The sequence below is a fragment of the Branchiostoma belcheri genome, unplaced genomic scaffold, assembly GCF_001625305.1.
Source record: "Branchiostoma belcheri isolate BF01 breed outbred unplaced genomic scaffold, Haploidv18h27 scaffold6, whole genome shotgun sequence".
In the NCBI taxonomy this organism is placed as follows: Eukaryota; Metazoa; Chordata; class Leptocardii; order Amphioxiformes; family Branchiostomatidae; genus Branchiostoma; species Branchiostoma belcheri.
The window spans coordinates 1,666,511-1,681,787 of NW_017804242.1; the positions used below are offsets into that span (position 1 = coordinate 1,666,511).

Below are 15,277 nucleotides of genomic sequence, written 5' to 3' on the forward strand. Positions count from 1 at the left end.
TACCCAGCATAAGCCTGAGTAATATTCAATTTGTTTACTCTTGGATATGTTGATTGATTAGGTGTCACTATAATGTCTTTCTTGTAATATGAGATGTTACTGTTAAAATCAAGTATAATATGTCAGTGCCTTATGTTAGAGACTGAATTAGATTGTAGCCTGCATCATGCAATTATTGTATGTTACAAAAGACCTGTAAGTATTTCTTCTTGGTTAAGGACATGATAAACAATATTAAATTGGATCCAAGAAGAATAAGAACATCCCGAAATACATCCAAATTGCTAAACTGCCATAGACCCAATTGATAGTAGGAAAAAAAAAGTTTAACAATAGCTTTGTATATTACTATGTTTGAAAAGCCACCAACTAGGTATGGCGAGTTGTACAAAAAAACACACAAAAAAACAGTTATTAATATTAACTATTAATCTAGCCCAAACTGAAAGAAAAACATATTTTGGACAAAGACAACAAATATGTTTGACTTAGTACCAATCAATAACAGTATCATTGATAGTTGTTGACAAATATAATCAGAAGATGTTATCTATTGGTGTCATAAAGTCTTCAGAGCTCTCCCCAAGCAATGAAGCAAAAGGGCAGCCCCCCCTCTCCCCAAAGTCCTAGCACTGCTCCCAAAATGTTCAGATTTGGGGTTTTCTCTTAGTATTTTCATTAAAATTCGCTATTTTTTTTTTTTGTGACATCAACCGATCAGGGAGCACCTCTCCCCTAAAAATTTCTGGGGAGACCCCTGCAGTCTTTAACCTTCTCCCCAAACCCAATACAAATCCAACACCAAATGGCTACCTCAGCAGGCTGAAGGTTAACTCACCTGTCTCCGCTGCCTCCTGTTCCTCCCAGGAGTCCTGGTCTTCCCGTACCGAGGTCTTCGGACTCTCCAGCTCCGGCTGTCGACACAGGCAATCCGTCAACAACATGGCGGCGACACAACAGTACTGACTTCACCTGCCTTCTCACAGATCCCTGCTCTATAAATCCAGTGTCCTTAGAACTTACAGGCCGTTCATTCGTTGGAATGAAACTGTTCCCAGTTGTAGCAAGCTGTCATCCTCAAATGATGAGGTGAAGCATGATGGTTTTTCAATCAGCAAGTCACGGGTGCAGCACGACTTTGTTACGGTTGTGTTTTCAGCCAACCCTACTCTTCTTGATGCTGGGTTCAAGTGTGATGGGTTCTTTTACGTGCAGCAGGTTGACTCTTCAGGCTAGTCAGTCATCAGTTTCCCCCTAAGAACTTACTCACTGCTCCACAATAACACCCTGGCTCCTCCCTGCCATACAGCTGGGTTTCTAGCTACATGAATGGAGTGCTGGGTAATCAGATTAACCTGGCAGGACACTACAAAGGAATCAATCCAAAACCAAACACAGCTTGATTGTATTTAAAACATGGATCGTCCAATCTCCTTCAGAGGGGTGTGTCATCTTAAACATACATGTGATTATGTCGATATTTCATAAACAGCATAGTTTTGAATGTATCCAAAAAAGGGGAATACCTAATAAACTTCAAATAGCATGGTTATCAAAATTCAACAAACTATTTCTACTGTTTTTTAATGCTATTACAGATACTACTCCCTCCTCTGATGTCCACAGAAATGGTGTGCTCCATTGCACAAAAACCACAACAACAGAGACTTCAATTGGTGATCACGGTTTTCAATAGCCCTTCACACTTTGGGCATGCATATGCAAACAAAAGAGAAAGCCACATAAATATGCAAATGAGTGTTCTAACGCAGCAGATGATGGTGTGACAAATAAAATGAACTCTTCCGATGGTAGGCATAATCCAGGCCAGTTACACAAAAATGAAGTTTACTAAAAAGCTGAGTGTATAATTTGAATACATCAGTATGTGAAAATATCTTCAGATGTCACAACTCTCATAATGCAAGAATAGGTCAATACTTTAAAGATTTCTTTGCTATTAGAAAAGATACTGAAGCCCACAATTAGACCCATGTGATTGCACTGTAAGTTATTACAGATTTACTAATAATTTTAGGCCTTATAGTTTATATTAATATTAGAATTTTGTAATAAATTTTCTGTTTTGCAGTTGATCTTATGACTGTCCCTTTTGGTACTACTTCATTCTATCTAAATCAACAACAAAAGTCCTCATGTCTCTGCTAGTGTCACTGATGAAAAGTAGAGGATGCTACTTCAAATATCTAACAGTTTTCAATATCTATCAAGTTGCTTGAGTAAGTTTTTCTTGGATGTCTAGCCTTTATCAATGTATAGATAGTGCTGCTTTATGTTTTATTGCAGAAGAATATCATTCCAAATTATGGCACAGTCTAGTACTGAGGCCTGTAGTTAGCACCTGACACAAAAATCATTCATTTGTTTGTCAATACAACTAAATCATAAAGGAATAAAAACTTCAAATCAAAGACACGCCTCTAACAAACTATAGTCATTTAAGAAGCATCTAATTGCTAAGTTTTTTTTTTATTTAATAATGGCTAATCAGCTGAACTAAATCAACAATTACATCACAGAGTGATACAAGGATGAGTTCACCTATTGTTCTGCACAGACACAAACATAACAATGGCATGTTTTAACTAACGGATGTAGGTGTCTAATATAGAACTTATTACTATTAGAAGGCATGTAGACTTGTCTAATGCACAATTTTTGTCCTACCTCCGGCATGGGACTCTTCTGTCCTATGAACATGTCCAAGTGCTTCAAGACTGCAATGTCATCATCTGTGGAAGTACATTGAACAAAATGTTTAGAATCGCAGCTCAAACAATGATCATGGCATGACAGCTGTCAGAATGTAGACCTTAGTTAATACTAGGCCTGAGGAGGGTCACATGTATATATTAACATGATCAAATGTAGATCACACACATGTAGATCATGATCAAAAGTGGATCACATGTAGATCATGATCAAAAGTAGATTACAGATCCAAAAGCATCACCAAACTGACTAGAAGATGTCCACAGTATAATTATACATCATGATGTAATTTCCAACAACAGCAAATAGCAGTAAGACGCAGAACAATTTCTGGATCTACATATCCCTACAGTGCTCACCTGTGTAAGAAGCGATGTCTGTATTGACTCAACGATCGTAACGAACAGCAGAACATTACAACAGAACGACACATCTAAAAATTTGATGACATGGATGTTAAGCTAAACAGGACATCACGTAAAAATGTGATGTCAGCCACAACCAGGACATCCATAGGGCCATCAATAATGTACAGGTATAGTGCTTACACATGCATAATACATGAGGCAACAATACTGTAGATCCTGTAACTTTTGCGGTAGTTTCATTTCTGCTATTTTCCAAATGAGTACTACACTGCAAATTCATGAGGTCGCAAAATTGTGTTTCTGATATATTACTAGTGAACTGTGAATTTAAAGTGCTACAAAATCCTGTTCCTTGCTTTGAAGAAATTAAACGACTGCAAAAGTAAATGACTCTACAGTACTGTATCAGCCACCTGCTGGCTAGGAGACAATGATAGAAAAATGGTACAAAACGTCTGAGCAGATCTAAAAGATGTGTTCAAACTGTGGAATGACCTACAATTATACGGAACTTATTAATTATTAGTCATGCCTTCTTCTTTGTTTTAGCACAGGGACATATTATCTTATTACAGCTCCATAGAAATTAGATTGTTGCCAAAATATGATATTAATATGCAAGTAGGTCACGAGATCATAAGGCCATATGAAAAGTATCAATATGTCAACTTAATGCTTAAAAGACACGTTTAGTAATGTTAAGTCGTCCTACTGCATTCATTATGATTCAGGAAGTGAAAGTGATCTCATATCAGATAAGGTACTGTTCCAAGAATCGCAAAGGATATGACAGACACTATATGATTGTACAGCTTTGTACAGGTTCGATGTATGTCATGTATGTTGGGACTCAAACTCATGACCTCTTGGTCCTGTGAGACTGGGCACCCTGGGTGCCAGACTGTTCCCAGGGCCAGTATACAGACTAGCTTATTGGCTCCAGGGCCAACCTGTCCCCAAGGAATTACTATTATGAACACCCCTCAGTTAGATGCTCAGCCCTGACAACAGTCTGACATCCAGGGTATCCTAGACAGGGTCCCTAACCACTGGACTATTGTTAAGTAGAGGAGATTCATTCCTGAAGCTAATCGACAGGGATGACTGTGGTGTGAAAGATATCGGTTAGCATGGGAAATACATCCACTCTATGGCACTGGACTATGCAATGCTAGAGAAAGCTGTGACCTAGCATGCGTGCCCATGCCTCTGTGCTGAGTTGTGTGGAGAGTGCACTAGTCCCGACAATAGCCTGGCATCCAGGCTAGAGACGGGATTCCTACCGATTGCTAGAGAAAGCTATGAGATTGACCCAGCGTTGCTAGAGAAAGCTATGAGACTGACCCAGCGTTGCTAGAGAAAGCTATGAGACTGACCCAGCGTTGCTAGTAGGGAAAGCTATGAGACTGACCCAGCGTTGCTAGTAGGGAAAGCTATGAGACTGACCTAGCGTTGCTAGTAGGGAAAGATATGAGACTGACCCAGCGTTGCTAGAGAAAGCTATGAGACTGACCCAGCGTTGCTAGTAGGGAAAGCTATGAGACTGACCCAGCGTTGCTAGTAGGGAAAGCTATGAGACTGACCCAGCGTTGCTAGTAGGGAAAGCTATGAGACTGACCCAGCATTGCTAGTAGGGAAAGCTATGAGACTGACCTAGCGTTGCTAGTAGGGAAAGCTATGAGACTGATCTAGCGTTGCTAGTAGGGAAAGCTATGAGACTGACCTAGCGGGCGAGCCTCTGCCTCTGTGCTGAGTTGAGTGGAGAGCGTGGCTGAGCCCAGACTGTGGCGCTTTAGCACTGCTGACATCTCTCCCTTCCCAGGGGAGTCCTCCAGCACCTCTCGTGTCTCCCACACCCTGGGGACAGGGCTGGAGCTCAGGTAACCATCAGGACTGGAACAGTGAACAGGAACATCAACAGTGAACATGTGGGAATTACAGCTAGTCATTCACATTAAGTATACAATGAGAACGACCCAGGTTAAACAGCTGTTTGTCTAAGATACAGGGGTGTAGGTGTAGGTGTAGGTAATACCAGTATCAGCACCTCACGTGTCTCCCACACCCTGGGCACCGGGCTGGAGTTCAGGTAACTGTCAGGACTGGAACAGTGAACATGGCAGGAATTAGAGCTGTGTTTAGGTACAAGTATAGGTACAGCAGTGTAGGTGCTGTAGGCCTGGCACTGTATCTGTACCTCACGTGTCTCCCACACCATGGGGACTGGGCTGGAGCTCAGGTAACCATCAGGACTGGAACAGTGAACAGAAACATCAACAGTGAACATGTGGGAATTCCCAATTACAGCTACAGTCGTTCACATTAAGTATACAGTGGGAACGACCCAGGTTTAACAGCTGTTTGTCTAAGAGTAAGATACAGGGGTGTAGGTGTAGGTAGGACCAGTATCAGCACCTCAAGTGTCTCCCACACCCTGTTGATAGGGCTGGAACTCCTACGTAACTATCAGGACTGGAACAGTGAACATGGCAGGAATTAGAGCTGTGTTTAGGTACAAGTATAGGTACAGCAGTGTAGGTGCTGTAGGCCAGGCACTATATCTGTACCTCTCGTGTCTCCCATACCCTGGGGACCAGGCTGGAGCTCAGGTAACCATCAGGACTGGAACAGGAAGGGAAACAGTCAACATTTAGAGCTGTGTTTTATTGTTTCTTTCTTGTGCATGATTGTGTATTTAATCTATTTGACTGTACGAGTTTGGGATACATTTATGCCGCCTTGAATGACGAAATTCTAGCGCTTCCATCAACGTAAACAGCAGCCATCTTGGATCTGTGTCAAGTCTTGACTGTGGTTTCTTGGGTCCAAAACTCCAGAGAGACGCAATTATCAACACTCTCGTTAGAGGGCTCTCCAAAATATGATATAGTATTACTGTCACGACTGTACAACGATAATCAGGTCCAGGTTCCGGTTCGGACCTGAACCAGATCCTCTGAACCTGATCCGGACCTGAACCTGTATTTTCTGAACCGGTACCGATGTCACCCATAGAATATACTTGCTGTGACCTTATCATCTTCACTCATCAGCGTAACTTTCACAACTTTTCTTATTAGGAAACAATTACTCGACTTACTCTGTGAGGAGCGCTGCCACCTCGTCGTGCCCCGCCTTCTTGGCCAGGTTGGACGGCAGGTCGCCATCTTTGTTGGGCAGCTTGATCGCCGCTTCTGCTCCGGGCTTCTCCACGAGGAACGCAGCGAGCCGCCGTAGGCCGAGACGGGCGGCGAAGTGCAGCAATGTCTCCCTGGGCTGGGGGTCTGCAGGGGGAGAAATGGTATTACGGTTAGAGCTGAGGGTCTGGTGAGGGATACCCGGTAAGTGGTTTCACAAGTACAGCAGTGTTTGCCTTTTGCAGCAACGTGTCTCTAGGCTGAGGATCTGCAGGGGGATAAGTGGTATCAAGATTAGAGTTGATGGTCTGGAGGGGGATAAGTGGTATCATAAGTACACAGTTATACGACATAGTGATTTGCATTTTGCAGCAACATTTCCCTGGGCTGAGGGTCTGGTGGTGGATAAGTGGTATCAAGATTAGTGCTGAGGGTCTGGTGAGGGATAAGTGGCATCATGATTAGTGCTGAGGGTCTGGTGGGGGGGATGAGTGGCATCACAATTAGAGCTGAGGTTCTGGAGGGGGATCAGTGGTATCATAAGTACACAGTTATACGACATAGTGATTTGCATTTTGCAGCAACATTTCCCTGGGGTGAGGGTCTGGTGGGGGATAAGTGGTATCACTATTAGAGCTGAGGGTCTGGCGGGGGATAAGTGATATCACTATTAGAGCTGAGGGTCTGGTAGGGGATAAATGGTATCACGATTAGAGCTGAGGGTCTTGTGGGGGGTAAGTGGTATCAAGATTAGAGCTGAGGGTCTGGTGGGGGGATAAGTGGTATCACTACTAGAGCTGAGGGTATGGTAGGGGATAAGTGGTATCACGATTAGAGCTGAGGGTCTGGTGGGGGATAAATGGTATCACGATTAGAGCTGAGGGTCTGAAGGGGGATAAATGGTATCAGAACTAGAGCCAGTAAATCATCAGATTACTAATGTCAGGAAATGGCTGGCCAAGAAATGTCACAAACTCATCAGCATACTACACACAACTTTAATCTCAGCTACTCCACATACATCTAGCTCCATACACTGATACTGACTGGCCTGGTTTCTCTTCCTGCCTATCTAGGGGTCTATAGCATTGAATTGCAAAATGCAAAACCATTTTATCATTTGATTCTATTGTACACAAGACCACACAATTCGATTACACAACATCACAAATGCCCAGTTATTGGATTGGCTGTTGTCAAATTACATTGCAGGATATCACATTGTGAAAACCTTGTTAGTTCAAACCCTGCACTGTAACAACCTGTTTTGAAAATACGGTACCCACGTTCGACCAAGGGGCTTTGAAGAGAGCGTTTAGAGACTCCTTGGTTCCCTTCAATTTTGTTTTCAAAGAAATTCATGCTTCTTCTACTGTAACAAAGGAATCCAATGGGAACTGCTTTGTTTTGGTTGTGCCTTTGATTTCTGAAGGTTCACAAATGGTCGGCAGGTTGAATTTCTTAGTATTACCCAGTTGACTTTGTCAAAGAGTTGTATAATTATTAGATCTTCCGAAATCCTGCATAGATATAACAACAAAGCATAACGCTGCCTGCATGGAAATATGATACCTGTAACTTTTGCTGTCTTCACATATCCAGCATGATATAATAACAAAATATATATTTCCTTTATTGAAGTAAAACAAAAGTCGTGTGACCACTGCCTTGCACTGGGGCCCTGGGTCACAAATAGCACAAAGTAGCATACAAGTATCCACTGAGTTATAGTAACTCACAAGATGACATCAATAACCATAAATGATCTTTAAAGACCGTATCAAACGGAGCACCCAACTTTAATGTCAGCCTGTGACATTTGCTTTAAATGTTAAAAGTCCTTTAAAACATGTGCAGTTTGTTACAGAAAATACGCCACAGATATATGTTATAGAAGCGGGGCGGTCCTGTCTATGTACATTATCAGGATATATTAGTCTTCCTAGCATGCTGCTTTTAGACATTACTGTCAGCAAGAATTGATGACAGTCTTAGTATAGAGCTTCTTGGAAAATGGTAGGTTCATGATGCATACTGTATGATGAGGGTTGGAATTACTAGTGGGTGTATCTGCACTTTTGTGCACCCAAAATTGGATGTAATTGGACCTAATTTGTACCAGTGCACCGAGTTAGATGTTTGTATAGGGTTACGTACGAACACGCAGCGTATCCCTCTGAGCTGACATTTTAAGTTAAAACATTAAAACCTTTGCTGCATTACTTTTTTAAAAGTTATCTATAGAATTACAAACTCAAGCTCTGAAGGGAGACACTAATGTTTGTAATTGGGTTTTACAAACATTTTACTTAATTTCATGTTGCACACCCAAAAAATTTTCTGTGTACCTAGATGTTTAGGTGTGGTGCACATATTCCTAGTAAAAATGAATTTCAAGCTCTAACTTCTTAACTGGTTGGACTGACATGCAGCCAAGGTTGCCTAACTAGCCATTCACTATCATTATACTGTATATACTGATACTAACATGATAGCATTTATATACACTGCCCTTGTGTATTTAAGCCAGGCTGAAATATCTGACATAACCATAAATGCCAACATTTATTATGTCCTTACTCCAGATGTAATCTATCCGCATTAACCACTGTAGCACAGGGCATTTAATGAAACATGACTCCACCCATCATGAGGTAACGAGTTCCTAACGAACCTACCTGTAACGAGCATGATCACCGCTACAACAAGACAGACCATCGTGGCTAGAACCAGTAGACAGGAGGCAGCGTGCAGGGAAGAGTACATCCATACCAGGGGCAGCACTAACATATTGCACATGACTAACTCCCCTGTTGAACCTGTTCCCCTCAGCTGGAGGAAAGCAGCAGGGCATCCCCGCCTCCTGAAGGCATCTTTAGGCATCTAAGTTAGAGTTGCAATCCTCTGCACAGTCTATGTGTGACTGTACGTTCTCTCCTTGCAGGTCTCTGCTACTGACATGGCAGCGCGATATTCGAGCAGGCGACGGTTCTGCTGCAACTGCATCAGATTCTGTACACCTCGCTCCGCAAGAACTCTCTGGAGACCCGGGGAAAAATTAAACACTGCACTTCATTGCCGAGGCGGAGAGATGTGGTGAGCAAACGTGGCCGACCAATGGCAGCGCCCGCCCGCCACCATCAGCATACCCTGCATGTGTGGCCGGGTCTACAAGGCAAACATAACGGCCATATAAAGAAGGCCATTATATATCCTGGGTGAATCCACAGGGCAGCCCCCGGCACAGGACACCGTCTTGATGGATGCACAGTCTACATCTGCAGTACAGCTAAGGGCCGGGTCGGACCCTGTGACATCCCAACATCGGGGCAGGACTTGGCTAACTGTTACCCCGAGGCTTGTGTAAGCAGGGCTGCATGTAAAGCACTCTGTGGGACGACTCCTGCAGCCCAGCCTGGTGATATTGATTGCTGCATGTTGCAGGCATGTTATCCACCCTGCACACGTTTGTCTGTATCCTGAACCAGCCCCGCTGGGGGAACAAACCATTACCCGCCGTCTCAGAGGGGGGAGGCTGTGGAGCGCCGTAATTTATCTTGCTCACTTACCGGCTCTATTGTAAACAGATATGCACCCGGAGATGGGAAAATTAAACAGGATTTATTATTATTATACGATGCAATGCATTATTGGGTCATAATGTGAAAATTTTTCATTAAAATCAGTGGTTTGTTGCTTTTTTACTGATTTTATTGGCCTTTTAATTTTCATTTTCCTGGAACAGATTTGTTAACAGAAAGAATTCAAGTTCAACATGGTTTTATCATCATTTGAAATCAGTGTTTTATCTTACACTGGAGGTTGTTACATTTTTGAAACAAGCAGACTATATGCCAACATCTATTTCTGATTTTGTAATACTATGTACCACCGACTATAATCATGTAACCTAATCTTGTTACATAAAGGTTAAGGTTTGACTCTGACCTTTTCCATTATGACCACAACAAAAAGCAGCCAGCAGGTGAACTTGAGTATTCCATGAATAAACAAAGGCTAAAAGATACATGAAACATGTTGCACTGTGACAAATGGAGTATAGTATCAACATTTAGGGCTTGAAATTCATTTTTGGGAATAGGTGCACTGGTGCATCTTACCACCAGTGCACCTTACCTAAAATCTAGGTGCAACTGTCAGAAAATGTTTTGGGTGATCAACATACACTGAAGTACAGTATTTTGTGCATATCACCGCAAGTCCCCCCAAAAAATTCTGAGATCTATCAGACTTGAGGAGAAGATGAAATATACAACAAAAGATTTCTTACCTTCTTCCACAGTAGTGTTAGTCCCAAGTACATTCCACCCCGGCGGAAGGTTCAGACTTTCGAAGGCACTTGTCATCTGTACATCAAACGTGTCCACATCTTCCCCCACCAGGTCAAACTGTACATGCGGCGCGCTCGGGGAGTCTAACGGGGAGTCCTGATTGGTGGAGTTGTCGGCGAGTTGTCGTGCCATGTTCCAGGTCTTGTCGTGTGTGTACTGGAACAGTCCGGAGGCGATGATCTGGTGGTGGGCTACGCTGTCACTCGCACACACCGACACCTCCACTGTCTCCGCACAGTCATGGTCTGGGACAGGAAGGTGACAGAGAACTTTATTGACACAACAAAAAAGTACAGCGACTTTTGTAAGGTCTAAGACATGTAGATATACAGACAAATATACATGGGTACAACGAAAATATGCTACGTACAGAACAATAGGTGGGTCAACTAATACTACTTGTTCTAAGGTTTAAACATTCTTTGATATATTTACCAAATTTGTACACAGTAAGGGTTATTGCCATCTAGGATGAAATCTATAGCATGAAATGTATACATAACAAATTCTGTTGAGCAGGCGGAGAGAAGGTTGAACAGCTTTGTGACATCAGGAAGACCACTTCTTCATAATTTGCATATCAATCAATAGTTAGTGCTTATAAACCTGCATTTCTCCTGCAGTCTCTTAGTGTCACTGACGAAAGGTAGTGGATGCTACCTGAAAGGTCTGACCATTCCCAAAATCATATTCACTAAGTCTTGTCAAGTAACTGTTTTTTTGCATATCAGGAAGAGGACTGGTGTACAACAACATTTATGCCAGAGCAGGGAAGCGATAAAATTTGACACAGGCATTATGGCCTGTGTGATAACATGTGGTATCAAATGGGGTTTTATTTGGTTATCACAAGTTGTTACTCGCACACACCGACACCTCCACTGTCTCCACACAGTCATGGTCTGGGACAGGGGACAGGAAGGCAACATCAGGAAGGGGTGTATAACTACATTATGTCATAGCTTGGCAGCGATAAAATTTGACATTGGTGTTCCAGCCTATGTGATAACTTGAATGTGGTATCAAACAGGGTTTTATTTGGTTATCACTCTGGCTTCAAAATGTTTCACGTGCACCATTTTCAAAAATTTGAATACGAGATTTAGACATTGATATTGTTACAATCTTTTGTTTAGGGACACCAAATCTGCAACAGATACCAATACAGCAGGAAACTGAAGACCGATAATGTGGTAACCTTTGTACCATTCACTTCCTCCCAGCCTGCAGGGAGAGAATTTTGAACTCCAGTTTGACCTCAACCTTCATGTCAGTCATACTGTTATATGGCCTCAATGTAGGACTCAAAGTATCACCTGTATATGCAGGTTAGCAAAGGTATTTCTGATGTCTACCTGCACCTAACCTGCACTGGTCCATGTACTGGGTTTATATACATGTACCAGTAAAGCTAAGGTCCCAATTACGCCGGTGCCCGTCGGGGATGTAGCCCCGGCTGGCCCCGGCCGGGTTCAGGAGTCGAGCGGGCATCGGCTGTCGTGGTCACTATTAAAAGTTTCCTTCAGTAGTACCCGGGTTTACGAAGTACACACCTTTATTCTGTTCATCTGGTCTGTGACGTAAGAAATGTGTCCCGGTGGAATGCCGGCAACCGGAGGGGTACCTCTCGGTGTTCTCACGATGAGGTCACGGCGTCTTTTTGTCAGCGGGGCCCGGGTAGAATTTAACTCAGAATTAAATTCTTCTCGGGGCCCCGACGGGCCAAAAAATAGCCCGGTAGCCGCAGGGTGCCCCGCGGGGCCACGTCGGGGTCCCGCCCGAAAGTGGTAAAAAACAGCCCGGGAACTACCCGCCAGGGCCCCTTTTCCCAATTGGGACCTTAGCTTAACTACTGTACTGTAGGTCTTTGTGGATTTTTGTGCATTGATGAAATAATGGCAATGTTTTTTTAACAGTTTTTAGTGTAATCAATACTTTTTAAATTTTGAGCAGTGCAAGTCAATTGTCTGGAGTAGGTAATTTTCAATGTTACATGCACCAGTGCAGATATGCAGAAAAAAAGGATTTCGAGCCCTGACTTTTAGAACCTTGTTAGTTAAAACTCTGCATCGTAACAACCTGTTTTCAAACTACAGTATCCACATTCAACCCTTTGGCTTTGAAGAGAGCATTTAGAGACTCCTTGCTTCCCTTCAATTTTCAAATGTAAGCTAATCTGCAGCCTACCTAGTATAACTGCCTGTAAGGTGTAAGAGTTGTTCAAAGCCGGCATTGTAACAATCTGTTTTCAAAGTATAGTATCAACATTCAACTTTGAAGAGAGCATTTAGAGACCCTTGCTTTCCTTCAATTTTCAAACGTAAAGTAATCTGCAGCGTACCTGGTATAATAGCCTGTAAGGTGTAAGAGTTGAGCTGCCTACCTGGTATAACAGCCTGTAAGGTGTAAGAGTTGAGCTGCCGTGCGATGGTGATGTGTCTCTGCTGAGACCCGCGGAAGATGAGGAAGAACTCATGCTCCTCAGGCAGGGGGCTGTCTTCTGCAAAGGCAGCCACGATCGTACTCCCTCCCTGCAAATAACAACAACAAAACAGATCAGATTTGGTGTGATGTTGGTATGGTACATGTGTACAAGGTAGGTCTATGTACAATGTTGGTATGAAAAACTGTCAACTTTTACACTCAAAACAGTCCAAGAGGACCAGGACTATGTGAATGCAGTAAACAGTCAACGGGGAAATTATCTACCGGTAACTTATTCTAAGGTACGACCAGAAAGTGACCAGGTGGTCCTTATGTAGCAGAGGTAGCACAGGTTTGACTGTATATTCATCAATGTGGTCACAAGTTTGACTGTACTTCCTGACAGAGGTTATGACACAATTTAACCACATCCCAAAGTACTACAATTAGCCTATATTGTACATGTAACTTAGAAACTTGAAAAAAGAAAAGAAAAGAGAAAGTATAAATGTACCACCAACAGCATGCACATGATTCTTGCACTGTCACTTAATCACACAAAAGCTTTCAGTTTAAGGGAGCATTCGCACAGGTTTCCACATACATGACTGCTAATTACCCAACAAGAACCAGACCAGACAGGAAAGCCACAACAGACAAACATCTCCTGTCAATTGCGCAATGCTCCACCACAGGTCAAAGGTTAGTCAAGCCAAGGTCAGGACAGCAGCGAGCATATCTGACTAACACGGCGCCCCGTGACTTCCTGCTAACTCAGGATTAAGGGGACACCCTCAAATTTTATTTCGGGCCTCAGTTCAAGGCTGTATATTCATTAAGTCTACATGTAGCCGTGACTTCCAAGGAATACGTCGTTGGTGAAGGTTAGACATCTAGGTAATAAGATATGCCAAAAAGCAGTTACGGTACCCAGTTGCTTGAGTAACTGCTTTTTGGTGCTTCCAAGGAATAAGTTTGAGAATATGACCATAATTTTCTATCTCTTCATCTTCATCTCAGACCCACTTCCAATACTAAACTGGATGCTCTAATTTCTCTCTTCTTTTGCAATTTGTCACCCTCAGCTTAAGTGTATCATGATACTTTTTCAAGTAGCTACTAACTCATTAAAAACCTTCTAGAACAGAAGGTTAGGATGACAATTGTCAGCTGATTTGTCTTTTACCCAGATATTCACCATTAAAGCATTAACACATCTGTCACCACCTCCAAATAACAACACAGCGGCAAGTTATATTTACAGACAACGTTATGAAGAAAACAGCAAAAGAAAGGGACCCGCCGCCACAAACAAGCGGGGGCCTCGATAAACAAACGCACCACCTTTTCATGTCAGCAGTTATTCCTGTAGAGACTGATAATCTCACTCCGCAAAGGGTTCAAAGCTCAGGGCAACCGTGCTGCAAATAATTCCCATGAAACCCAAAATATATGCACAAAGGCGTAGAACAAAGAGGGAAGAAACGTGATCCCTACAAAACGACTGCTTGAGGTCAGCGCGTGCTGGTGTGTTTAGCTTGCCTTACATCTTCTGCTGAAAGAGAGCTCTGTGAATGGGAAGAGTGTCCTATTCTTTGGCGACAGAAATCCTATATGCCAGTCGTTATGCCCCGTTGCAAATATAAAGACATTTTGGCAGCAGATATACATTTGGAATATCGATATCTGATATTTATCATAAAATATGCTGTGCTATAAACCTTGTAGCATTTCAAGTCATGCAACTTCTCTGTGCTACAAAGCTGTAAATTCCTATGTTACTTCACAGCTGCAAAATTTAGCAAAACATTATATTCAATTTGATCAAACATCAAAACTGACATGACAATGAGGACAACCTCTAGATGAGGACAACCTGGCCAATGTGACCAGGTATTCTTGGACTTCATGATTGATTTTCAAACTAGGCTCAACTTTTGAGTTCTAAATTTTATACCTTATCTCTGTGGGTTCTAAGAAGCCCCTGTTTTGTTGAAAGTTATTGACCAACAATGAATATGTTACAGTGCCACCTATCTACAACAAGGAATCCTGCAAGGAAATCTTTCCTTTGGAACAGGTGGTGATGTCATGATGAACTGTCACTTTGAAATACTCTCCAAGCAGAGGTTGGTGGGGAAGATTGTTACCTTTCTATATATGCCATCTTTTTGTCGCTACTCCCCCCCCCCAAAAAAAAGTCGGGAATAATCTAGAAAGGTAACAAATCTTCCCCACCAAACCTCTGCTTGGAGAGTAAAAT

At 42.6% G+C, this 15,277-nt stretch overlaps 1 protein-coding gene across 1 annotated transcript in view; it reads right to left on the bottom strand.

Moving 5' to 3' along the window:
* LOC109482233 overlaps positions 1 to 15,277 on the bottom strand; it is a 47,294-nt gene that overhangs the window by 16,896 nt on the left and 15,121 nt on the right. The window contains exons 3-11 of the mRNA XM_019784925.1: positions 12,974 to 13,121; positions 10,530 to 10,835; positions 6,202 to 6,385; positions 5,658 to 5,723; positions 5,299 to 5,353; positions 5,154 to 5,179; positions 4,825 to 4,994; positions 2,689 to 2,753; positions 839 to 914 (exon numbers count right to left, since the gene is read on the bottom strand). Of these exons, the coding sequence (XP_019640484.1) occupies positions 839 to 914; positions 2,689 to 2,753; positions 4,825 to 4,994; positions 5,154 to 5,179; positions 5,299 to 5,353; positions 5,658 to 5,723; positions 6,202 to 6,385; positions 10,530 to 10,835; positions 12,974 to 13,121 (1,096 nt within the window). The remainder of the gene's footprint in view (positions 1 to 838; positions 915 to 2,688; positions 2,754 to 4,824; positions 4,995 to 5,153; positions 5,180 to 5,298; positions 5,354 to 5,657; positions 5,724 to 6,201; positions 6,386 to 10,529; positions 10,836 to 12,973; positions 13,122 to 15,277) is intronic.